Raw genomic sequence first — 27369 nt, forward strand, 5'->3', positions numbered from 1 at the left:
CCGCAGAAAACACCACTACTGAGTTCACTAGCGAAGAACATTGTAGTTAAATGTTCCTATGCTTATAAGACTCTAAGACAGCTGGTTGCAAAATCAAAAAGTCACCTTAATGATTTCATGCCCCCAGACTGAAATATGTTTCAATGAATATACTCACTATTTTGACTTGGTGAAGATGTCGGACAATGAGTGCTTCATCCACTGCTAAGAGGAGAATAAACTGATATAACCATCCTGGACAACATTTTGACAGTACCAGGCAATTTGGAGGTACCAGGTATCTCCAACACAGTGATTTGACTTCTAGATGTGTGCCTGTAGAAATTCTAATAAATGGGCAATACTCAAAATTGCCTAATGTTGGAAACAACCCAAATGTTCATCAATGATGGAATTAAAAAAATAAATTGTGACATGTTCATACAATGGAAAATATACACTGGAAAAATGGAATGAAAGGAGTGAACAGTGATGTGTATGACCCTCAGTGAACCTCAAAGACTTAACATTGAGCAGAAGCAGTAAGACAGAGAAAGATACACACATATGAGTCCATTTCCATAAGTTTTTTTAAAAAACAAATTTAAATCTCATGCTGATTAGAGATTCACATGAAGGTGAAAATACTTTCAAGGAAAAGGGAGAGAATGATTAACAAAAATTCAAGATAGTGATGTGATGAGTGGGTGGGCTAAGGAATGGGCATGTGATGGAAGGGGGTAAAGAGAGGAAAAGATACTTCTGACTGCACTAGTCCTGTAATATTTCTTAACCTTGAAAGATAAGTATAAGGGTATTTTTTAATTAAATTACTTTTAATAATTTTTAAAAAATTATTTATTTTTAAATTATTTAAAATATATTATTTAATAATAATTTAAAAATATGCATTTATACATTATGTATCCTTTGAATATAAATTTCAAAATGCAAAAAAAACCCCAATAGATGAACAAAAGGAGAAAAAAAGGTTGAGGTGACTGCAAAGACACCTCCGTTCCTTTCTCTTGTTTTCATTACAAAAAAAATAACTGACACGACCATTTAGTAGCCCTTGGTGTAAGTAAAATTGAGCACCTCTCTAAATTGCACATTTCATTTCACAAATAGAAATGTGTTTCTGTAGGCTATCAGCTTTAAATCAAAGCTAGACAGAGATTATTTAATATACACGAGAGTTATATGAGATCCTGTGTGTTCCATGTAATACTTTCTGTATACATTTAATAGTGAACAGTGTGTCTGAGGATTATGACTTTAAATCAATTATTCAGACGTTGAAGTTAGCCAAATGCAGTCCATTAAAATGCCCATTGTTTTATGTTCCTGTCTCCTTTTAAGACAATTTTCAAAGACTAAATCTGGCCCTTTTAAGCACCATCATCCCATTTCCCTCAGATGTGTCCATGATGTAACTTTAAAGTCATCATTGTTGTATAATTTTAGGAGATTTAGATAAATCATATTCTTGCATTTTCAAATAATCCATACTGGTTCGATAGTTTTTACCTTTGCTTTATTTTTTTTCCAACAGGAAATGGAAACAGATGGTAGACACCCCATGATGTTTGCTGAACGACTCAATAAGAACAATGGAAGGCACACAAGACATAAACGATGTCTCCCTTTATCCTCTCTCAACAACCCTATAAGGTTTGTACTACTATTAATTACCCGTTTCTTACAGAGGAGAAAAATGATGCACAGGAAATATAAAGACTCTCACCCAAAATAGGTGGCTGTGCTCGGGTTTGAACTGTGGTGTCTGTCCTCTCTACCACGCTGACAAATCACCCTCCCTCCCATCTGAATGGACAAATTGTCACTATAATTATGCATATGTTATGTGTGTGTCTAGGTAAAAGATTGTCTTCACAATGTCTAATGTAGTTTGTGTAATCATTAAATTATTTTGTAAATTCTCATTATGAGTAACATTTACTATAGATAAATGATGCCCACATCCGGCAAATACTATTGACATCGTTTTAAGTTAAAAGCATCAAAGGGTTTTCAATAGAAACTGTAAAATATTTCCTTTAAAACATTTTTGCAGCTCCCACTTCCTGAGCGAGACTGGCATTTCTAGGAGATGATTGTCACGTGCTGATTTCCATTTTTCAGCCCCCTTCGTGATCACACCAGGCTGGTAATTAGTGAGATAAAAATTGCTATTGGATCATGCAACATTTCAACTGTCATCCTGCTGGATTGGGGGAAAAAGTTATTCTGTAAAATGAGAGCCCAGCGGTGCGGTTGTATTGACTTTTATGTCATGTTTGTTTCAGTTTACTAGTCAAAACAAGTTTCACAGCTCCTCCTGGTCCAGAAGGTTCCGTTTGCCTTATGAAAATGAAGCTGTCTTGTTTTCTGGTTCATAAATCATTGTCAAGCAGAGCTAGATAACAGAAACAAGTTCAGATTCCAGAATGATTATCCTTAGAGATGATGTATTAAATATACAGACTACAACTTGATTTTCATAAGCCATGTTGACTTTGCAGAACTAAGGCTGCAGGGGAAAATTATCTCATAAGAGGAGGTGTGAGAGCTTGCAAAAATCTAACCAGGTGGGAACGATGCGGGAGGGGAAAAAGTCGAGCATCTTCACATAGACACATGAGCTTTCTCCCATTTTCTCTCTCTTACCTGCTGTCATTCATTTAAGTGTTTAGGTGCCTTTTTTTTTTTTCTTTTACTAACAAAATAAGACCTTTCTCTCTTTTTTTTTTCTTTTACTAATGAAATAGGAAAGCTCTTTAGAAAAGACTCCGTTTTCCCGCTATTATCTGCCTCTTCTTTTTCATCCTCTTCTCTGAGTATAATGATATCTTGGGAAGTCTTTCTTCTACCTCTTGCTTCATAACCTCTTTCCCCATTTATTAGCCTGGTCTGAGTTGTACCTTTGGGGTATCATAGTCTTTGTACAAGAGGCTTTCTTATGCTTCGTCTGAGCCAAATCAGGGGTTATGAAAATGGAATCTGGGGAAAAAAAAATCACAGTGGAGTCAGAAAGAGTCGCAGGGATGCCCCCAGATTAGGCGTGTCCTGTGACAACTCACAGAGCAAGTGTCTTATACACACCTTGTCCTTCACATGCTGAAGCTGACTTGGCCTCTGAAGGAAGAGTTCAGACCTCCGAGCAAACTCAAGTGCCTTCCTTTCACCGGGAAAGGGAAAGATCTCTTCTGTGTGAAATGTGTTTTGCCTCCCACTTGCATTGTTTTTATTGGAGCCTCAGATCTCATTCAAACACCCCTCCCAGAAGAACCCTCCCCCTGCGCCCCAAGCCACCAGCTGTGGCCGTATTTCTCTGGGCATTCTCCCGGAGCACATACTTATCACAGGATCACCAAGAATTCACTGCAGTATTAGTTTTAAAAATATTGCTCTTAATCGATCAGGTGGAAATTCTGCAGGCTGGGTGTTCATGTTTGTTCACACAGTTGTGGCCAGGTATGCACGACATAGAAGGTTTGCATTACATTTTTGGAGGCAGAGCATAAAGAGAAAGAGACAGGTACCCAAAGCCATTTCAAATTCTGAGCAAAACTTGGCTCTCCTAGGGAGTTTGGGTGGAGATTCAAGTTGGAGTCAAGATTTCATTCTATCTCAGTTAGGTTTTCTTGCTCAGAACAGAAGGCGACATTCTCCAAAGAGCAAAATAACAGAAAACATATATATGCTGTCATGTATTTCCTGTATTATGAGAAAGAACGTTCTCTGCCTACCAAGACAAGTCTTTAATTTTCTTAAGGTAAGATGCTGCTGGGGAAAGAGACTAGTTCTGCCCCGGATCCATAAATACCACAAGCCTCTGTGTTGGGATTCAGGGAGCCAGGACCCTAAGGATGTTCTAATTTTGTTTTACCAAGCTTATCTGATTGATTTTTTCTTTACTTACATATCTAGTCTTTTTGCTCATTTATTAAGCAGGAAAGCAAAGTGAGGAATGGGAAAGTTATTCAAAAACTCTTCTAAGTGCATATGACCAGTTGGGGTCTTCCTCTCAATGTATGTTTTCAACAATATGCTTGGAAACCTATATCAACTTGATAATTGTCTCAACCCATCACTTCAGTGAACTTGCCAAAAAAAAATAAATAAAAAGCTTTTTATAAGTTAAGGGCAAAATGGCTGCTTGAACTTTGAGTTTTCTAGGCTACTTAAGATTTCCAGGCAGCTGGTTAAAGCATGTCGAATTTGCACATTTTACAAATATTTAGACATTTGTAGAGACAATCTTGTTTTATGCATTGTTGTGGAATCACACGGGTGCTCAGCTCTTTAGGAAGAGTGAGTTTCTGTGGAACGATCAATAGCAAAACCCTGCATGGTTTCTTTTCTATTATGTATACCTTACAGGTCACTGAGTCAAGTACTGTGGGAGGATTTCTAAAAGGCTGGTGATTTTTAAGAAAGATCATCAATAACATATGTAGCTGAGCAAGCTCAAATAATTACAATCAAATTTCATGCTTCAGGGCATAAACTGATTTCCTGCAAGGGTCAGGAAGGAATTACGCTGCCTTCACCAATGTGGACGGCATTGTGGATGGTAAATGACTCCCCCATTTTTGTTTGGTTTTTGCCCTTTTTCCCTGAAACTAAAATACTGATCCGTTTCCTTAAGGATGCAGCTCTGGTTTGCCCACTCCCCTCCTCAGTTGCATCAGACCAGCTTGGCTTTCCTCGTGATGGCAAGAACGTTTTCTCTGGAAGAAGTCACAGGATGGAGCTCTAGTTGGGAACTGTTGGCTCTAAAATGGCAATGTCCCTTCTAGGATCTATTTTTAAAAGCCGAAAATCTAGAAGGAGAAAGTTGAATGGAGAAGAAAGCAAAATCATATGATCTGGGATTTCAGGCACGCAGCCTTAACACTCAGTGAGCATCCCATTTTCTGTTTGAGACCGTCTAAAGCCGTCTCCTTCCAGTCCTAGGTTTTATTAACCTTGCCTCTTTTCTTTAGGTAACTTTTGCCATCGGCTCTCAGTCATTCAAAAACATGTGTTTTTCTCTTCAAAGAACAGTTTCAGTGTCAGGAACAATAGATTCACCGTATTTTGGGTTGGCGGGAGGTGAGGTTGGGGAGAGGAGGCAAGAGGAGCAAATGGTTATTCTCAGGCGATGCTTCTACTAAAAACTTAGCACGGAGGCCTTTGAGCTAATTACATTCTGTGTATCGGAGCCAAGTAACAAGAGCTCATGCTGACACTCGGATACATCTGGGCCTGATAACAATTGCAAATACTCAGGGCACACTTTAAAAAAGAGCTTATGTTACAATGTGAAACAGCATGTTTTACAGTCCTCAGAACAGTCAGATAAATAAAACAGCTCTGAGTCCAGGGCTTTGTTGGGGGGAGAATGTATTTTGCAACATTTCATTTAGAGCAGAAAAATTTCCCCACTGACAAGGGAACATTTGACCCCAAGAAAATGTTAAGTTCTACCCACAGCTGTTTGAGGTAATGGGCAATCCAAGACCCGGCTGCCTTCAGTGATGTCGGCTATAAGATTACAATCACCTCCCGTTCTGAGAGAGTTTTGGAGATTTGGGTCCGATTTGAGAGTGTCGAGGAGCATTTCTGAAAAGCAAGTTCTGCACATACATTCAAGGAGAGAGAGAAGAAAGGGATAGCCTGCCCGTTTCTGGGACATATTGAGCATAAACACTAAAAGGATAATTTGAGTTAATTTGGGAGCTGTCTTTAGGGGCAGGTTTAGTGTGTTGAAAGCAGCTAGGTGACTTCCCAAAATGATCATTCATGCTCTGTGGCATGATGTCGGACAGAGAGAGCAGAAAGAGGAAGCAATCCCCAAAGCCGGAGTTTTACGTAATACAGTATCAATTGTCAGGTTCCACTGGGCACAAAGCTCCTACACAGTCCCTTCCACTAACACCCGCTGTACATCTGCAATTTTTCTTCCTCCCACGGAGAGTTGCGAGGTCATAAAAGAGAGGGGTATCACTCACTTTAATATGCTAATTTCCCCGCTCCTTAAATTCACATCTTTTTTTAAGTGTAGCTTTGACACATCAGTGTTTAACAGTCGTCTCCTTCCATTCAGTATGTGGTTTCCCGGCACAAATGCAAATATCCACACTGCTTGTGTTCCCTTTGTCACCTGCCCCTCCTCTTCCAGAACATCTGTATTTAAAAATCGCCAATGGTAACAACAACTTTACTGCAGAGAGGGAAAAAAAGTAACGTGAGATCTTCCATTTGTAGAGCATTTTGGATTTTACTGGTGAGTGCAGCTCTTTTTTTTAATTCTCAAATCATCACCAGATGGAGGGGTTTAGCTCCCATTGGACAGATGCAGCAACTGAGGCTCAGACATCTGTGGCAGGTTGTCCCCATTCCACAGCAGTGAGCAGCTAGAGCCTGCACTCAAGTCCACAAGCCGCTGGCGTCTACAAGTAAATTAAGTGCCTTTACCCATGAACACTATCTTTCAACGGCATAGCTATTTTAATTTCAAAAGCACTTCTTTTTCTCTCCTACATCATCTCCTTTAATAAATAAATTCAATAGAATGAACCCATTTTAAAATCACTCTCAATTCAGAGACACAGGGAAGCAATTAAACTTCTGAACGAAGATAAAGCAGCTAACGTGGGATGAAGGTGGCACTCCTTTTAGGTATAGGCTCTCGCACACTGGATATTAAACACACCTCTGGACATGTGTTCTTTTCATGATTGCATGCCATAGCTCCCAATTTGTTCTCTTGAGGAAGAAAATAAGCCCAGATTTTCTTGAATATAACTCACGTGTTTATTTATTTATTTTTTTATTGAAGTATAGTCAGTTGCAATATGACAATTTCTGGCATACAGCACAGTAATTCACTTGTTTAAAAACGACGCTTCACATTTTCCAGAATCTCCCTGCTCACTCACTCAGTTCTCAGACCACCTCTCCTGAAGACAAGACACCCTTTTTGGTTAAGTTGTAGGAAGGTTTTGTTTGTTTGTTTATTGGTGGGGAGAGAATCGGTTTGTCTGGAAAGCTGGCTCCTGTGTTCTCCGGGGTTATAAAAATGGGACTGATTTTTATTGGCAATCCACTGGAATAGTGCTGAGACAAATGGAAACTTGAAGATAAGGACCCTCGGAGGTGAGAACACACAGCTGTTGGGAATTGGGAGAGAATCTGACCAATAAAGGAAGTCACTATTTTTCCAGGCCTGAAGTGAGTTATAGAGCGGGACGGGTGTTGTATATTTATGTAAGCCAGCAGCAGGGAGCGTAAGCGGCTGTATATTGCTGAAGTGGCATCAGTCACATTCAGGCTGAGACAAAACCTGGAAATGAAGTAACATCCTGGCCGAAGAAGGCCTCACGACAGAATAATAACATTTCAGAGAGGGGGGCCGTGTGCGCGGCTGTGGGTAGGCCTCAAAACGAGGAAATGATCAAGATGCCTTGTCAGGCCTTCAAAAAACAGTTACACACACACATGCACACGCACACACACGCACACTCTCAGGATTAAGGCCTGGCCAAGTGTCCTTGAGAAGGAAGGTCATTTATCTTTCACAGAAACGCGTACACAATTACTTGCAACCTTCATCAGTGTCGTCAGCAAGATAGGTTTGCCAAAAGTACTAGAAAAAATATATAACCATACACATGCTACAGTGGGGACCCCACTGGGGGTTTATTATGGTCCTGAACTCTCGCCTTCTGCATCAGCGTGGGTACTAATTCAGGACAGTATTTGAAGGACTAAAGTAATCCCGGCTACTCAAGAGATTCAAAGGAAGGGGGTGAGCTGGGGGTGGACGGCGGGGAGAAACTGCCTTATCTCCTGTGTTTATTTATTGTGTCCTTTTGTTTAGAGGAAGTTGCAAGGAGAAGAAAAGGGTCTTGAAATTACACTCTTCTAATGACACACGGTGAGCAGGGAAGAGAGAGAATCCACTGCAGAAAAATGATCAAAAGAGAAAAAAAAAAAGAAGAGTTTTTAACATTCAAAAAATATACATACAGCTAGTCTCTGGGACCCTTTGAAAATGCTCCGCTTCTGTTTAGTAGAAATGAGCAAGGGTATGCCCCAAAGCTAATTAAGATGTTGTCAAAAATTTTAATGGTGGATCGTGGTAAATATTTCAGAAACTTCAGTTATTTTAGCAAAAACACACAGTGTACAATAAGAATCTCCAGTCACACAGAGAGCTTGTAGTTAATACTAAATTAGAATGGCTATTAAAATTCGAAATCACTGGGATGAAAATGGTATATCTTACCCTTGAGGTTTATTTATTTTTGAAACGGATGGGACAGTTAGGAAAAAACTTACGTGAAATCAAAAGGCTTTAGATAAAAATGTTTATGTGGCATGCCATGGACTAGATCTGAGAGTTTTCCTTATTAGGACAAAGTGAAGTGAGACGTCAAAAAGATTTTATGCTAAGAAAACATAATTTAAAACACAAAAGCCATATTTAAACCTTAAGAATATTTTGCTTAAATTTTAAGGGAAGGGCGAAATTACAAAGTGAATAGATTTGCCTCTGTTTTCCTTTTGCTGTTTTACAACTGAATATTAAACTGCCATTAAAAAAAAAAAAAAGAGTGAAGTGATTGGAATGATTTAATTTCCTTCACTGAACCTTCTTTAAAAGTATTAGCCCTCATTGTTTCAGTCACACCTGGCAAGTTTGCCAGATTGTCAGGACGTGGTATTTAGCAAGCTTTTCAAAAGCCAACAGCAAGGCAGACTAAGGGTGAATGTAGGGTCTCCTTCTCCCTAAAAAATGATCCATTGCAAATAGGAACGGTTCATACACCATTTGTACGTGAACTCACCAGGCACAGAGCTGAAGCCAGAGATTTCTAGGAATGACGACCTCAGCACATCCGCGAAATGATCCTACTTGCCAATCTCCTATTTTTCCGCAGGGGACATCTTAAGGGCTGGGGTCATGCAAATTCATTCCTGGCTTCTGAAGCATCAGGTAATGGCCAGCGCCAGAGGCAAGATTCCAAAACCATTAGCCCACTGGTCTGATGCTATGTGGGAAAACCTAATATTTCGACCACACATCCCTACCTCCTAGCATGCCTGCCTGGTACTAAAAAGGCATTGGTGGAGAACGTACAGAAATAGGTCATTCGCTGAAGCAGATCCTAGAAGTGCTTTAAGAGAAAAAAAAATTCCATTTCCACCGAGTTTGAGCTCCACTGAGAAAAATAATATCTTCAGATTGTTCAGAGTCTCCACTCCTGCATTTTATATATATATATATATATATATATATATATATATAATCTGTACAGAATTTCTTGCAACAAGAATTACTGGTCACACCTGCAGCACCTCATATAAAAAGCAGTAGTGGCAGGCGAAAAAATTCTTCCTTTCTTTGCTTTCTTCCTTAAATGTTTCAGGAAGGAATCACCAGTATAGTTGCAGGCGTCCATGTGTTGTGGTGTGCTGGAAAAAAAAAAAAAAAAAAACTCCCCATTTAAACACGGATTTTAACCTTTCCACCCTAGCCTCTTACATTTTCTTTCCTTCTACTCAAAGCATTTAGGTAAATTAGGACGAGGTCCCTCCATAAAAATGCAAGGGGATCAGTTAAACTTTCATCTCTAATTTATTCATGAAGGAGCGAGGTCTTGCCTGGTCGCGCTGTGCATCATCCTGTCAGAATGACTTTCTCTCTTGTTGAGACGGGAGATGGAAGGACAGGAAATCGGGGCTCAGGCTTTGCTAGTAATTGCTGGGAGAAGAAAAAGGCTGGCGCCTTCTTGCTTAGTGAAGTGAATATGAGCAAAAGTTTCCGAAACGAGGACCAGAACTGAATTAGCATCTCCATGTGTGTGAGGCTACCAATAAAAAAAAATCTATTATAAATATACATATCTATATATTATAAACACATAATATATATAACATTTTTTAAATATAATACAAAAATCCTTCCATCTGTCTGAACCATCTCATTTATCATTATTGTATAGGTGCACCGTCATTTTAATGCACAAGTGGAAACAAAGTCTTTACAGCAATGGAAAACACACCTGAATTAAATTTCCTAAATCATACTCTTTCCAGCTCTACTGGGTTGTTGTGCTTGTAACTTCATGTCAGCTTGACACTAGGGACTGTCCTCATTGACAATTATTGTTCTCATGCATAAAGATCAAGCTTTCCACTGCCCTCTGTGTACATGCAAACACGTGTGTACAAATTCTCCGCATCCGTGAACACATACCAGTTCAGAAGACGTATCAGTCTTTTAAGAAGTCCCTCATTTTCTCTTTCAAATTTAACCATGGTGGAATAATGTTTAGGTTCTCTTTTAAAAGTATCTCGTCTCATTTTCCTTCTTAAATCATTTCCTGTTTTTTTTTTTTAATTTGTTTGTTTGTTTCCTTTCCTCCACTTTCTAATACATTTTGCATTTGGAGGCTTGGAGGAAAGGAGCAGAGTCTTATAATATGAAAGACCTTATTCCAGTTGATAAATAGGTTCCTCGGTTTTGCCGTTCCCACCCCAGCATTCAAAAATTATCATCTTTTATACATGTGAAAAGGGAGGGGTTGGGGTCTGGCATTAGTTCTTTTTAGCCGTCAGGAAATTACAAAATGTACACTTGCGAAGTAAGCAATTTTTGCAGTCTGCCCGCACATCCATCTTTTTAATGAGCCTTGTTTATAACCTGACGCCATGTTTCTAGTCACCTACCCTGTTTACGTCTTTGGCCCCTTTAATTAAGAGAAGAACCAGTTAAAAGAAAGTAAGAAGAAATATTAATATGATCTGATTAATTCAGCTAGCAGGAGGTTATGGGGTACCAAGGTTATTATAACCTATAAAGGCAATGTGAATAAAGCTGTATTCATTTGTAATTTTATTAGGCGGAGCAAATTAGCGAGTCTGCCTAGCAGTGACAAAAGACCCATTCCTATTCTCCCTTACCCCCTACTGCAAGGGCCAGGTGCCCAAAGTTAGGCTCCATATTAGGCAAATGAGATCTGATAAATCTCAGCTGCACATCTAATGAGACCCTCCAGAGCTGGTGCTGGGCTAATTTGGAAAGATTAGCTGGAATGTTTGTGTATGGCTGGTTAAAGTCCAATGGAGTCAAAGTAAGGCTCAGAGAAGGGGTGGCAAAACCCAGAAAGGGTTAAAGACCTTGAAGACAATGGTCCTCTGGAAGACGTAAGGCCAGAATTGATAATGGGCAAACTATTAGAAATGAACTATCCAGGGCCGTTGGAGGGGTGAAGGGAACATTCTATTTGAAAAGAAATCTCAGTGGTAACTTGTCCCTTTATAATGATAAAAAGCAATACTTTTCGTCTGTGTGGGCTGCCCCTACCTCCTGGGATGCTTCCACTCCAGCTCCTGTGGTATCCGGAGCCCCCTTCTGTCCACTGTCATGGAGTTGAAGAAAATTGCAGTTTGTTTCCGGCCAAGACGTGGGGAGCCCTGATAAGTTAAAGAGAATTCAGAGTAAAAGAAGGTAGACATGTTGGGAGCTTTTAATACAAAGATTTCAATATCCATCAAGGGAACATTGTCATGGTGTGTCTTTAGATTTTGAAAAGACGCTTCGTTATTCTAGAATCCTGACTAGACAAATGTGCTTGGATCTCCGGTGTACAAATTATAGTTTCCTTTTGTCTTGCTTCAACTCATCAGTTCTAAGCTCTTCTAAATTTCAGACTTGCTGCTCATCTGTGTTTGTCTGGCTTGACGCGGCATCTCCTGCCAATGGCTCCAGTCCTTACCTGGTCTTTGCCCGACTTCTCTGTTATGATTTCAAAACTGAAAACTTGGAGAGCCTCACATTCCACTCTGGTCCAGAAATAGAGATCTGTTTAGTCATGAGTAAATTCTGTTCTACTCTAATACTTGAAATATACTGTGGAAGTTCTTAGTCTGATGTATATCCTGAACACTGACTCCTAGAGAGCCCATCTGAGCTGTTAACTAGCTCCAACTCAGCAAATTAGTTAACCATTAGTAGGTGATTCTATGGAATGTATTATTACAAGAAGAAAAATGATAAACTGCAGAGTAGCAGCAATGTCTTCAAATTAGATGACTTCAGAAGCCCAATGGAAAAATGAAGGCTTGCATCTTAAAAAAGGCATTCCAATGGCTGAAATTACTTAAATGCTTTAAATTGTATTAGGAACAAGCATAAAATAAGTTTAAAAATAAATAATAAAAAATAAACCCTCCCTGATTGAGTAGAGAAATAACTTCTCAAGAAAAAAAAATTCTTATTGGAAATCAATGAAAAAGCAAAGCATTATTTTAGACTTTAATTTTTTGTTACCTCCAAGTACAACATAACAGAAAACTCATGAAAATGTGGAGAAAAAAATAGCTAATGCTCTGTCCTTATTTTAAATGTATCTCTAAAATATTAAAAATTTACATAAACATTAATGTATATGGATATGGGAGGGGATTCCCACTATGAACACATTGAAGTACTTTCCAAAGTCATTGGGATTCTTCCTGTTGGGTGATATTCTCCTTATCCACTTCTTCACTTTTCAAGTGGAAAATGTTCAGGGAAATTTTTTGATATTTGCATAGAATTTAAATAGCCCCTTGATCCTGCCAATCAGCATTTTGTTTCCAAAGGTCAGATAAGGAAATGGTTAAACTTGCACGCGTCTCTCAGAGCAGAAACTCGGGGAATATCTATTGAGTCAATTAAGTCACCTAAGTGTTCAAATGTATATAACACACAGCTTGAGAAAGTGATCTGTGGTTTTCAATCAGAATCCATCCTTCTCTCATCATCGGTGCCCCTGCACTCAGACGTTCGATTCATTATGAGTGGGAGGGTTTTCGAGGGTGTCGCCTGGTCAGAATCCCAGCTCTGCTTCTCTGTGCTGTGTGTCCTCGGGCAACTAATTTATCTCTTTGCCTTAGTTTCCTCCTGTGCACAATGGGGAGAACAATAGTAGTGCTCTGCTCTTGGAATTATTTTGAGAATTAAGTGACTTACTACGCGTAAGTCACTTAGGTAAGCATTTAGCATTTGCCAACCCTCCATAAACCTCAGCTTTCATTATTGCTTTTCCTTTTATTTTGGGTAGCTTTTGGCAGTCTCTCCTTCACTCACAAGCCCCCTGGAAGGCAGGAATAGTTTTATTCGACTCCGTGACACCTCAGAACCAAGCACAAAAGGTCTACCTAAAAAGAGGGACTCAAGACATGCCAACATCTTCTGACTAGAACATTCTTTGCGCTCTTAACCTAATGCTTTGACTTTCTCTCTTAATTATCTGTTTTCAATTCCAACAGCAACAATGGAGCATCAGGTAACCAGCATAGAAAGCCACGTGGAAGCTAGAGTAAGTGCCACGTATGACAACAATGATATAATGTTTACTTTAGGTCAGTATCCACTGGCTAAAAATACAGGTCTATGAACCTATGTGATCTCATTACTTTGCTCAAAAGAAATGCAGTTGTTGGTGTCAGTATACCGAAAGAAGTAGAGATTTTAGAAAACTGGCTTTGCCACCTTCTAAGCTACTCTTTGAATCTACGAAACGATGACATCCACTTGAGGGGACGGTGGCGAGTCCTGGTGAGACAACGTATGTGAAGTGCGCAGTCCTCAGTAAATGGCAGCTGTGGTTGTAATCGTTATTTGTAGAAAATCTCACCTCAAATAGTTCCCATGGGAATGAGGGACTTACAGAACCATCAGTTGGTAATAAGTGTATTTATATTTGGAAATAGTGCTTTGATAAGGACTCTGAGTCTGAGCCCTCACTCAGGGACATGCTGTCTGGGACCCCCAGTCCATGAGCTAGTCTGCCTCATGTCCTGTACAGTGAGGGTTGGCATCGTGCTGTGTGGACTCCCAGGCAGGTGTCGTTCCAAAAAAAATCAGCCCTTGGATTCTTTTGGAAGGTTGAAGAAGCCTGTGAACCTGTCTCAGAAACAAAGATGATTATAAAATGCATTTTAAAACACAAACACTAAAATGTTAAAAAGGCAAATGCATTATACCATAAGTTAAGTTTCTTTGTTAGTATAGTGAGTAACAAGACCTAGTGATGGGTCTCATACTGGCCGTCTCCCATTGATCAAAGATGCATCGAGCGTACATGATATTATGAGTTACAAGCAATAATAGGAGCACGTCTGTGATGTATCTCAGTGACGATTCATAGGTATTGTTGTCAATACTGCTATGATGTTTTACCCACATTCATAATGACAGGGAATGCTGCATTGCAGTTAGAAGTCAGTAAAAATAAAGATGCAACTTTTGTTCATGCAATTTCATGGGCCCCTTGCTCTAGAACCCCAAATGACGTGTGACTGTGCTGCAATCCCAAGTTCAACCCCCTGGTCTAAAACCTAGAAATTTCTTTTCACTTAGTCGGCTTGGCACTCTGTGTTTTTCCTCATCACCTCCCCTGTCTGCCCTTCGGTACATACAGTTCCACTTTATGAAGTTTGTAAAGAACTTCGATTCTAAGTCTCAGATATTTAAATTGCTTTTCCTACGTAGACACAGGCTGATCTCATTATTATAGTGTTTATGTATCATGGTATAAATATGCTGGGATTTAAATGATAGTCAAGTGTGAAGACAGATCAAGAGAATTCATACTATGCTATGATGATATTTTAAGAAATTAAATGTTTTGAGAACAGTCATAAAACAGGAAGTGACTTACATCTGAGGAAACCTCATATCTAATGACACAGGATGAAAAGATTAAAATAAACTTTGGACAATCATGAAGACTGTGGGATACTTAATTCAACCTAAACCTTAAAGCTTTTTGACATTGACCCATATTCTTAGATACATGTGAAAATTCATTCTTACAGATATGAACCAATTCTTCAATCTGTTGGATTAGAAGCCCAAAGAGTATGTAAGTATACGTATCTGTGTTTACCAGAAGCATCTGGGACAGGCAAACGTGTATCTGTAAGAAGGCAAACACAATTTAGATTAGGAACCCATTGTAAAGATGGGAAACAGGTCTAAATCACTTTACCTATTTGCAAATGTTTTGCATGTTATTGGCTCCCCATGAAAGTAACATGTCCAAGGGGTTAGTCGTAGAATAAAATTTTATTCACTGTCTACACATCTTAGTGCTGATCGAGAAAGAAGTCAGGATGCCAGTCTGCTAAATCTGACCTTTCATAAGTAGACACACTGTGACTCTCCTTCGCTTGTTTATATTTGTAGTACTAAAAAGATTAATTGATTGTTCAATAAATTATCACTTTACAGATCGGGTTAGTCTCTTAAACAAACCACCAATCACCTTGTTAACACGTAGATATAAGTGAACTGTTTTCAATAGGATGGACATTATCCCCTGTGTAGGTGTGGCAATTAGATTATTGATTTTAGGTAAATGTCTAGTTAATTATGCAGTAGGCTTCATTTCTTCTGTTAATTAAGCTACTGCTCTTTTAAGTCAATAAACTATAGCCTCAGGAGAAATGAGAAGTTCCCATTAAAAGAGTCCAAGCACTTCCCCCAAAAGGGGACAGAATCTGAGACCCCTCCTCTTCTTCAAAACAAAGACCCAAATGAAGAAGAACTTTTAGAGTGAATTGTATTTCCAGTTCATTCATGGTCTATTCCTAGAATCAAGATTAAATGGAAATCTGAATAGAAAATTTTGAAGAGAAACTGCTAACCTTTTTTTGTAAAACTACCCCCCCCCCAAAAATCAACTACATCTGTCTCACTTGGTATTATAATGACCAGCTTTAACCTGCCTTTCAGAAACATCCGCCCAGGAGCCAACTCCTTCCAAGATGCTGTCATGATCACTGTCATTTTGTTGTTAATCACTAACATGGTCTAACAGGGAGAAAGGGCTGTTTCAGAATTGTCCTGGGAACAATCTCAGTGCAACTCAGAGTATCCTCATCAACCTTCCTCACCCTGCTTCCTTAGTTTGACCAAAGATTGAGCCATAAATGTTGATTTTTGTCCTACTCTACTTGGGGATTGTTAGGGTTTTGGTTTTTTTTTGTTTGTTTTCTTTACCAGTTAGGGGAGGGCTGGGGAAGGGTGGCAGGTGGGCCTCCAGTTGCTTTGTCTTAGACACCTGGAGACTAAGACACCTGGCCATGCCCCTCACTCTGATTTCATAACGTGGTCAGACTTCTGACCAGCTGATTGATCCCAGACTTTGCTGTGTCTACTCTGGCTTCAGTGCCAGTGTCGCCAACAGGTCCTCTCATGCAAATCTGATAAAGTTTTCGGCATCGTAGAGGCACAATAGTGATTGAATAAATGAACAGAAAGGTGGAGGCCAAATTGTATATTTGGAAAAAGCCCTGGTTAAATATGCATGAAAGTCAGCAGCTTCCAGACAATAATAACCTGATTCTTCTGTTCACTTAGGCAGTGACCTAAGGGTAGCCCGCAGAAATAATGATGGCAGTGATAATCATTAATATTTATAGAGTGCTTACAAATTGAGTGTTCTGGATATCATTCTAAGATAAATGACCCGCATTATCAATTTAAGCCTCAGAAGAATACTTTTCAATACACATTTTATTATCATCATTTTACAGCTGGAGAAACTGAGGCATGGGATACAATGTCACATAGGAACTAAGGGATGGGACTCGGATTCAAACCTAGGAAATACTACAACAGAATCTGTGCTTTTACCAGCTACCCAGGTACCAGTGATCACTCAGTAGACAAAATGACCAGAGCCAAAGGATAAATAGTATATCCAACTGGTCCACTTGACTGGAAATCTCTTTGGTAAAAATAATCGGCAATATTTGATAAGGACTTATTCTGGTGGCTCAGTTCCAAAGTGAGCATGCAGACTGTCATGAAGCGGATTGGGTGCATAGGAACGCTTGTGAGTCCAATATCAGCATCTCTCTTCCTGCTAATGATGTTAGCACTAGATATATGAATAACGCATGAATAAAATTTCTCTTCTCCTGCTCCTAGCATAGAAGTAGCTACAGAGCAAGTATGTATCATACTTTTATTTGAATATTCCCCAATTACTTTACAATAAGCTTGGACACAGTCCTACTGACCACAGAATGACTCTTGCTGCTTCCTCAAAACCAGGATATTTCCTTTTATGGTAAAAGCTATAATTAGCTGAAGAATCCTCAACTGTACTTGTTAAAAATAATCCCCATATAAGAAACCTAGTAAAAGTTATGCTGGTGTTTGCACGAAGCCTGTTATACATAATTTTCTGAAGCTGTTTTCAATCATGCAAATGATTTTTTCCTTTGCAATATGCTAATGCAATCTGATTTATTTCAGTTGTAAAAGTTAATTACAATGTGTTTGTGAGTCCCTAAAGATGATGTATTAAATGTTTATAACCAGGATTATTAAAATGTCCTGTCTCGATTACAGAGCTTCTCTTTCAAACACTAGAACTAATTGTAGCCTTAAATCACAACAACCTCACCGTTAAAATTAACACAAGGGCAACATTGCATAATTTTAATTAATTTTAATTTGGCCAAAGCAAATTAATTTTTGTTTTCTAGAAGGACAGTTAAATTCCTTTGTAGCCTGCTTCCAAGGAACATGGAGTTCATAAACTTCTTTTCTTCCTAGTGCTTTCATTCCTCTGAGGATTGTACCATGGGATTGAATCCTTGTTTATGTTTTGGTTTCAATTTGCATATCTGGTTCTCTCCTCTCCTCTTGGCATTTCAGTAAGGAAATGAAACCAGAGTGAAATAGACATAGGGCTATGATCAGGGAGACAAATTTTTCACTGTGAGTTTCATAATCTTAGCTCAGGTCTTGGCAGATAATGACATTCAGAGCCCAGGAGAGGTATGCTCTGACAACTCTATCTTTAGCATCCATTAGAAAGCTGCCAACACCTCTTTCAAAGTTTGCAAAACAATTTTCTGAAGAATATCGACTTAGAAGACATTCTATCTAGACTCCTTCCTCCTCCTCCCTGTGCTTAACATGTATGCTAAAACTGATTATTTCAGATGAATAACCAATACTGAATCTTCCATTGTTACATCAGCTTGTGCTAGATTTGAAGAATAGTAACAAACAGGCTAAAATTTTATTTATTTCTTCAACTGGCACATCCTTCCCTGGAAAGCTTCTCCTCCAGTCCCCGTGTCTTTGAATAGCATGGTCATTCTCTGTATTGAAATAAGAGCTGTTTTTACATTTGGGTTAGCTGTGATAAAGAACCTTGAAAATATACCTTAGAAAGTCAATATGGCCTCCTGCAATCTAGAAAACCGGTGATAAATACTACATAGGATCCTAGTGCTTTATTTAACTGATCATAAGTTATAAACATTTTAAATAACTGTATAAATTATTTTTTGTCTCAATTTCTGTGTAGATATTTTGGGATGATGTGAGTTTATATTTTTGCTGACCATCTAAAATTTAATCTGCCTACCCATACTTATAGGCATTCCTTATGCACTTGCTAAACTAAAATCTTAGGAACAATCTTATCTTATGGTCCAAAACTAATAATCATAGTCAAAATGAACCATGAGTTTATTATCAAAAAGTCAATTTATACCATACAAGTAAAGTCTAAACATATCAAATAATTCTTGGCCAAACCAACACATTGTCTTTAACAGTGAAAGAAGATACTCTTAGTAAGTACATAAGAATATTATACATAAAACTAGAATCTCCTGGGAAGAGTGAAAGATTTGCTCACCCTCCATAGAGGAAAATGAAGTTGATGCCTTTCTAGTTGTATATTCAGTTTATTATAATTTCTCACCTCTAGTCCCCCTTTATAGCAATAGGTTTCTGGCAGCCATGTCTAGGCTGCATGATCCAAACCTGGATATGGCTGACTGGATGCGATGGACGTTTGATTAAATTAGATCTATATACATTTGCCTTAAGTTTAATTAGGCATGAGAAAGTTGGGTCAAACTTTGGGTATGGCTAAATCAATTTTGGGCAAAACTGAGAGTTATGAGAAGTTCTGTTTTAGCCCATGTAGTGAATACATTTATTATATACAACAAAGAAGTACATTCTAGTCAAGGGTCAGGTCAGAGAATAAATGATCAGTTTCCATTTTTTGTAATTAAAGCTGAATAGCTATACATAGAAATACAATTCTTTTCAAAAAACCATGAAAGAAAAATTTTAAGTTTTTGCTTGGTTAAAGAAATAGTAATATGACCAAAATTATCTTAGTGGCAACTTACAAGTACTTAGTACAAAAGTGTTTCGGTTTAAATTCAATGACTTTTAAAACATATCTAAAAGAAAATATATAACCTTCTGAAGAGTAGATTATTTTTAAAATGGTAAATTTGCCAGCTAGTAAATTTTATTTTTATCTTGAATTGAAAGTACACTAATAACACAGAAAGTGTACTTTTTTTTTTCTTATAAGTGAGTAGTTATGAAGAACTTTAGAACTTTTTATATTTCTACTTGCTCCTAGAATTATGTAAGGGACTGTGAGAAGGGAAGGCTCATATTGGTGATTCTGAGCAGTTTTTTATACTTAAATGTCTCTCTTACTTCTCAACTGTTTGAGGGCAGAGAAATTATTTAATTCACCCATGTATCTCCAAGCTCTTGGTCAAAATCTAAGTACATATTAGATATTCAACATGCTGATGGGAACGGAAATAACTGAGGAGAGCAGGTATAAGCTAGAAATAAAATTAGACCACAGCCATAATCTTCATATTCTCACTGTTAAAACAAGCAAGTAAACAAAAATAAAGGAAATCTTAAGAGTCTTAGCCTAATCCCTTGGATTAGAAGCTCTTGTTTTATCATTGGGAAGATTTCTCTGGTACTTTTAAACGAAAGGAAATTCAGTCAGTGAGAATTAGCATGAGCGAAAGTAATAGGAGACGCTAACGTAGGTAAGAAAGCCTCAGGGGGCAAAGTTTATGACCTCATTTATTTAACAGGTAGATTTCACCACTTTTTCCGAGAATTATGCTATGGAGAGAAAGTGTAAATAAAAAGGTATTTTTACAACGTATCAGTTTTGAAGAGCGGATTATATTTTACTATATTCTTCGTTCTTTCTAAAGCTACCCTTCATTATATGCCAATTATTTGCTCACTAACTTTATTGATCAGTCACTGGCATGTATGTGGCAAACACTTAATGGTTCCCATTTACCTCAGCTTATTATGAACCGAGTGTCTTATGCTCTCTCCAGTGAAAGGACATTGGTAAGGAGAATGAGTGTACTTCTTGATGCAGACAGCTATGGACTGGAGAAACAAATCTCACTGTGGCAAAATATGCCAATAATGAGACAACATGCTTTAAGGACTGCCAGATTACCAACTTTTATCCCAGAGTTTGTGGTGGGTGACTGGTTTAGACATAGATGATATTACAGTTGCTGAGAAATTAATCCTGAGGCCACAGAATTCATCTGATCACAGAAAAATCTTCTGGTCCATGAAAAGATGTCCTTAGAAGAAATTGCATTTTATTAGATGAGGCAAGTATTTTTCTGATGGGTTTTGATAATAGCTGTCACAAATTTAAAGTCAAAGATTCAGAGTGGCTAACTGGATTAAAAAAACAAAAACAAAAACAAAAAATCCAAGGCCCACCTACATCTATATGTTGTCTACAAGAGACTCACTTCAGCAAGGACACAGATAGACTGAAAATGAGGGAATAGAAAAAGATGTTTCATGCAAATGGAAACCAAAATAAAGCTGAGGAAGTTACACTTATTTCAGACAAAATAGGCTTTATAACAAAGACTGTAAGAAAAGACAAATAGAGCATTACATATGGATAAAGGAATCAAGCCAGTAAGAGGATAAGACATTTTAAATATCTATGCACCCAACATAGGAGCACTTAAATATACAGAGCAAATATTAAAAAATCTAAAAGGAGAAAAAGACAGCAGTCTGATAATATAAGAGGATTTTAAGACCCCACTTATATCAATGGATAGCTCATCCAGACAGAAAGCCAACAGGAAAACATGGACCTTAAACAAAACTTTGAAATAGAGGGACTAAATATTTATAGAACATTTCATCCAAGTAAAACTGTCACTATTTACAGATGACATAATATTAGACATGGAAAACACTGAAGACTCTACCAAAAATATCTTAGAACTAATAGCTGAACGCAGTAACATTGAAGGCTAAAAATCAATGTACAAAAATCTGTTGTGTTTCTGTATGCTAACAGAAAGAGAAATTAAGGCAGAAACCCCATTTACAATTGCATCCAAAAAAAAAAAAAAAACAAACAAACAAACAAAAAAAAAACCCTAGGAATAAATTTACCAAGGAGGTGAAAGATCTTTACAATGAAAACTATAAGACATTGATGAAAGAAATTGAATAAGACAGAAATAAACGGAAAGATATTTTTTGCTCATGGGTTAGAAGAATTAATGTTAAAATGCCCATATTACCCAAAGCAATCTACAAACAAAATGCAACTTGTATCAAAATCCCAATGGCATTTTTTTAACAGAAATAGAACAGACAACCCTCACATTCGTATGGGACCACAAAAGACACCACATAGACAAAACAATCTTGAGAAAGAAAAGCAAAGCTGGAGACGTTGCATTCCCTGATTTCAAACTACGTTACAAAGTTATAGTAATCAAAACAGTATGGTATTCACATAAAAACAGACACATGATAACTGGATCAGAATCAGGATTCCAGAAATAGACTCCTGCATATATAACCAATTAATTTAAGATGAAGAAGGCAGGAAACAATAGGAAAAACATTCTGGTGTTGGGAAAACTGGACAGTCAAGTGCAAGAGAAGGAAACTAAGCTACTATCTTACACCATGCACACAAATTAACTCAAATTGATTAAATACTTGAATGTAAGACCTGAAGCCATAAGACTCCTGGAAGAAAACATAGGCAGTAGGCTCCTTGACGTCAGTCTTGGCAAGAATTTTTTTTGGATCAGAATCCAAAAGCATCAAAGGCAAAAGAGCTTTACTGAGCTGGAAAAAAAACAAAAAAACAAAAAACAAAACAAAACAAAAACCTTATCATAGATCTAACTATAAATCAAAAACTGTAAAGCTTACATAAAAAATAGGAGGTAATTTTTGTGACTTTGAGTCAGATAAGGCATTCTTAGAACACACAAAAAAGCAAGAAACAAGAAAATATTGATAAATTGTATTTCAAAATTTAAAACTTCTGCTTTTTAAAGACACTGTTACTGAAATGAAAAGCAATACTCTAAGATAAAATATTTACCAAAACATATCTGATAAATCACTAGTATCCAAAATTTATAAAGAACTCTCACAGTAAGAAAATAATCCAGTTCAAAAATGGATCAAAGATTTGAACAAACACTTTATAAAAGGAGATAAGATGGTAATAAACACAAGAAAATCTACTCAACATCATTAGGCATTAGGAAAGTGCAAATTAAATTCACAATGAGATATTGCTACACATTGATTATCATAGTTTAAAAAAATGACAGTATGAAGCACTGGTTAAGATGTGTGGCAATTGGAACTCCCGTACATTGTGGGAATACAAAATGAATCAACCACTTTGGCAAACACTTTGACAGTTTCTTACCACATGATTCAGGAATCTCCCAACCTAGATTTTTACCCATGAGAAACTAAAACATAAATCCACACAAATGTCTGTACATGAATGTTTATAACTATTTCAATTATAATTGCACAAAGCTGAAACAATCCATCTACTGGTGAATGAATGACAAATTCTGGTACATTCATTGAATGAAATACTAGTGCATTATAATAAGGAATGAACTACTGATACATTTAAAAATATGAACAGATCTCAAAAGCACTATACTAAGTGAAGAAAATGTCTACCAAAATGCACTCTAGTCATAGTAATTCGTAACGGCAAAACAAAACAAAGCAAAAAAAAAAAAAGGAGCCTAAATGTCTATCAGCAGGAAAGGGTAACAAATTGTTCTCTGTTCACATGATGGATTATTATATGAGAACAAAAGTACTGATATGCACAATAATATACATGAATGTTAAAAACAACATGGTAAGTGAAAGATGCCAAAAACAAGAATACAAATTGTATAAAACCTGCAAAATGTAGTAGGGCGACAGAAACTAGAACACAGCGAATTCATACCTGAGAAAAGGTTTGAAGAAACTTTCCAGAGTGATGAAATTGGTCTGTATCTTGAACTAGGAAGTAGCTACAAGTACATCTACAGGCAAAGATGTATTGAGCTGTACAATTAGGATCTGCTTACTTGACTCAATGAAATTTTTGTCTCAAATAAAATAGATATAGAGCACCTTGGTGAAATGGATGTTTCTGCAGAGGGGACAAGAAAACCACATTTGAGACTGGAACATCTTGAAATGCCAGAAGATATGGAAATAATTAATAGACAAAAGAATAGCCTGGGACATGTCATAGAGACACAGAAGCCAACCTGAGAGAGTTCCCAGTGGCTGAAGCTGGAACAGTTTGTTGCAGTAAGGAATGCAATACAATATTTGTTACATGTGGAATTTTAATTAATACTCAGCTCATATCTAATTGCCATCTTGTCCTTACTCATAGCTTAGAAGTATATTTCTTGGTTTCAAACATACAGGAATTTCACTTTTTTCTATTTTTTTTTTTTTTTGCTGTTGACTTCAGCTTAATAACATTGTGTCCAGAGATTATATTCCATAATTAAATTTTTAAAAATTTTGTTGAGACATGCTTTATGATGCACTGTGTGGGCATTTTGTTAAAATTTTGGCAAATTTTTTCAATTACGTAACTCAAACTATCTACATTCTGACTCATTCTTTTTGTTGCCTACTTCTGTTATTCATTACTAAAAGATTTATTAAATTCATGTACTATGATTCTGGATTTTTAAAATTTCTCACAGTGTTTGTGACAGTTTTTTTTTTTTAATGTTATATCATCTCATTTAACTGATAGCCCATTTAATCGACCCTTTTATTATTATAAATTATCCTTCTTAATCTATATTAGTACTTTCCTGTAAATTCTACTTTGCCTAATATTAATATAACATGACAGCTTTAAATCAGTTAGTGTTCACTCTGTACATGTTTTTCCCATCCTTTGTGCTCTAAGTATTTCAGTATATGTATGCTTTAAATGTCTTTTCTAAACAGCACAGAATTTGGTTGTTAGTTTTTTGGGCAGTCCAACAACCTTTGTATTTTCATCAAATGATTTAGTCAATTTATATTTAATATAATTTCTGGTATGTTTGAGATTAAACATATCAACTTACTAATTCCAAGTTCATTTTTCTCTATTCTCATGTTTTAACTTTGATTAGTTATTTTTATTAATCCAAACTTTTTCTCTATTACTTAGCGAATTATACTTTTTACTATTTTTTTTATAGTTATCACAGAAATCACACTCTGCTTGAGTTTTCAAAATCAAATGTTAGTTCTTATTACCCTCCTACAGGGCAATACAAGGAACTTAGAGCATTGTACCTCCTAGTTTTTACATCACTATTTTTGTGTATTATAAGCTATATTTTAAAAATATTAAGTGATTACAGTTATTATTAATAAATATGCACTATATTATTTGTATTTGTCCACATTCTTACCATTTTGCTGCTGCTTTTTGTTTCCTTTTGCATTTCTGAGATTCTAAATGTAATTTTTTTCTGCCTGAAGAATATCCTCTACTGGTTATCCTATACATATTACCTGATTATACTAATATTTTAGTAAATATTATATTAAATTTCTGTATTATATTAGTTCTTCCAAATATTAAAAATTGTCATCCATTTTTTCTTCAACTATTTATGATCCATTCTAATCTCACATATTTTATCTTTTTTTTACTGTATCCTCTAAATATCTTTCTCTTTCTTATTTTATAACTTTCTGTTTCTCTGTTCTTAATTCTGTACATGTCCTTTCAAAGTAATATTCAGTTCACAAATTCTATTTTTAGCCATGTCCAATCACCTCTCAAGGCAATCAAGTTATTAATCTGATTTATATTTTTTCATTTGGTTCTTTTCCTAATTTTCAGTTCTTTGCCTATATGTTCCATTGTCTTTTATCTCCTTGAATATGGTTAATATAGTTAGTTTAAACTGTAGGTTTCATAATGCCAATCCTTGGAATACCTGTAACATTGTTTTTATTGCCAGTTATTTTGCTTTTTTTCTTTCTCATATTGCATTGTTCCTCTGTGTGTCTGTTAATTGATTATTGTGTACTGGACATTTGATAAAGTTCTGGATCTAGGCTCTCAATCTGGATTTAGCCATTTAAATGACCCCCCACCCCAACCCCTGGACATAATATTTGATTATTCAAGGGTGAAATGTAACCATATTCTTTCCCAAGTGTTGTTTTTTGTTTCCCCCGAAAATATATTAAGGTGGACCTTTCCTTTTCTAATGGAATTGTTTAGTAGAGTGGAATTTTGTACCAGGGTTCTTGAAACCATCTTGTTACCACAGCAAGAGATTCTATCTGAGAAATAAGGCAAGCATGATTAATCAAGGTCATGAAATTAAGAGACTAATCCAGTCCTGATTATATCTTTTTAAACAGTGGTTTGAGAGCCAGATCTGTATCAGCCACTCGCAGTCCCCATTTGCGTGGCTCAATAAATTCCCTTTTCAGTTTAGGTACTTTTAAATTGAATTTTTGTCACTTTCAATTAAAAAAATATTCTCACTAATTTATTGAATTAATTCAAGTACAGGGGAAGTTTTGGTGGTTGTGAAAAAGAGCTGGAGAAGTTTAACTGAAGGCAAGAAGACAAGAAAGAAGCCTAAAATGTAGAAACAGTGAAATTCTAAACCAATGGCAATGGAAATGAGGTAGAAATAGGGTATGGATTGGATATAGCTATGCTAGTAAGTATAGAGAAGTGACATGTTGGATATGAAATCTCCCCAGCGATATTTTATCTATTACAGCCTCTCTGCCAGTGAAGGAAAGCACATTCTCATAACTTTTACGTACTTGCTTGAAAGCAGACTGTACAAATATGAGTATCTTTATTCAAAATATTTAAGCACTGGATAGATTACTTGCTTTAGCAGTTTTACTTTGACCCTTTGCACACAGCTGTATCTGGGTTACGAAATATGTGCATTGCTGCTAAACAAAGAAACTTTCAATCCCAATCCGAGTAGATGTGACAATTCCATTTATCTTAGTCTTTGCAAGCAATGGTATAAATATAATTTGCATTGTTCTACAGAAACTATTTCAGCTAAAAAAAAAAAAAAATGAAATCAGCTGCCTTCCTCTCCAGCTTAAGGTACGTGTGACCAGGGAGACCTTTCCAAAATAAGGTTGTAAAAGCACTTAGATAATAGATAAGGACTATTTTGCCGAAACTGGAATATATGCAAAGGAGGAGATGATAGACATCTTACTGGAGCCTAATGTTTCTAGATAAACATTTCTGGTCAGGATGATTTTAAAACACATATCTGCTTTCCTGTGTTTCTCCTATTCACTATTATTGTTGAAGCCAACTCTAAAATTGGAAGTTGGGGCAGAGTTGCGACTTGTTCTCCATGAAGGGTTATCAAGGCCATAATATGCAGTTTTCCTCTTTACCAAGCCTTAATTGTACTAGTAATCTCACAATTTACTTTGAATTGTGAGAAATAGGGGGAAAAAAAAGAGCAACAAGAAAAGTGAGTTGCGTTGTGAAACATGGAATTGTTATGTCATAACTGCAACATTTCTCATCGGAAAAATCTCTTTCCCAGCTAAGGGGAAAAAAAAATAGATTACTTAGAAAAATCAGAAGGAATGAGCCACTTCTCCCCTCATTCTCTCACATTTTTGCAGTAGAAGGAGCAAAGAACTCCCATGTCAGGATGAATCACCCGACTGGAATTCACACATAACATAAGATGAGGGGGCTACATGCTACAAAATGCCAGAATCAAATGTTACAGTTATAGCATATTTCCTAAAGGCAACTTAAAGTCAGTCCCATCCCACTCACTCTTTCCAAATCCTGGTTTGTGTCTTGTCACCGATACTGTAAACAAAGCAGTAGCATTCATAGAGATAAATAGAGAGATGTGTGGGGACAGAGCCAGGGAACTGGTTGGGAACAGAAAAGACAGAGAGAGCCCGTGTGCTTGAAGCCAAGAGAGAAACACTTACAATCATGCACTCTGAGATGTGGGAAGATTCCGCAAATCTTGTTAAAGAGAGTTGAGTTCAAACGTAATCAACACTGATACTGAGAGCGTCCCAGAGTCAGATGGCTGATTCCACTGTGTGTTTCATCAATGGTTCTGCTGTGGAGGCTGGAGGGAAAATCTGAAAGTTACATCTGGCAAGAATATGGCAAATCCCCAGGGGATCTGTTTAAAGGTACATATTTAACT

The 27369-nt window shown here is 37.0% G+C and overlaps 1 protein-coding gene across 14 annotated transcripts in view; it reads left to right on the forward strand.

Annotated features, from left to right (window-relative positions):
- The window catches only part of LOC106728892, a 67528-nt gene that overhangs the window by 23420 nt on the left and 16739 nt on the right, over nt 1-27369 (forward strand). For 5 of the 14 annotated variants that reach the window (XR_004315545.1, XR_004315546.1, XR_004315540.1 and 2 more), the window contains 2 exons: nt 1535-1653; nt 23280-26907. Coding sequence is in view for 4 of the 14 variants with exons in the window: in XM_032468903.1 (XP_032324794.1) it covers nt 1535-1653; nt 14842-14888; nt 23280-23434 (321 nt within the window). In the remaining 10 variants the exon portion in view is untranslated. Of the gene's footprint in view, nt 1-1534; nt 2000-2056; nt 5190-14841; nt 14889-23279; nt 26908-27369 lie in introns of those variants that run through there. The other 9 variants (XM_032468903.1, XM_032468901.1, XR_004315544.1 and 6 more) reach the window with 5 other exon arrangements.

Source organism: Camelus ferus, chromosome 27 (genome assembly GCF_009834535.1).
Source record: "Camelus ferus isolate YT-003-E chromosome 27, BCGSAC_Cfer_1.0, whole genome shotgun sequence".
NCBI classification, from domain to species: Eukaryota; Metazoa; Chordata; class Mammalia; order Artiodactyla; family Camelidae; genus Camelus; species Camelus ferus.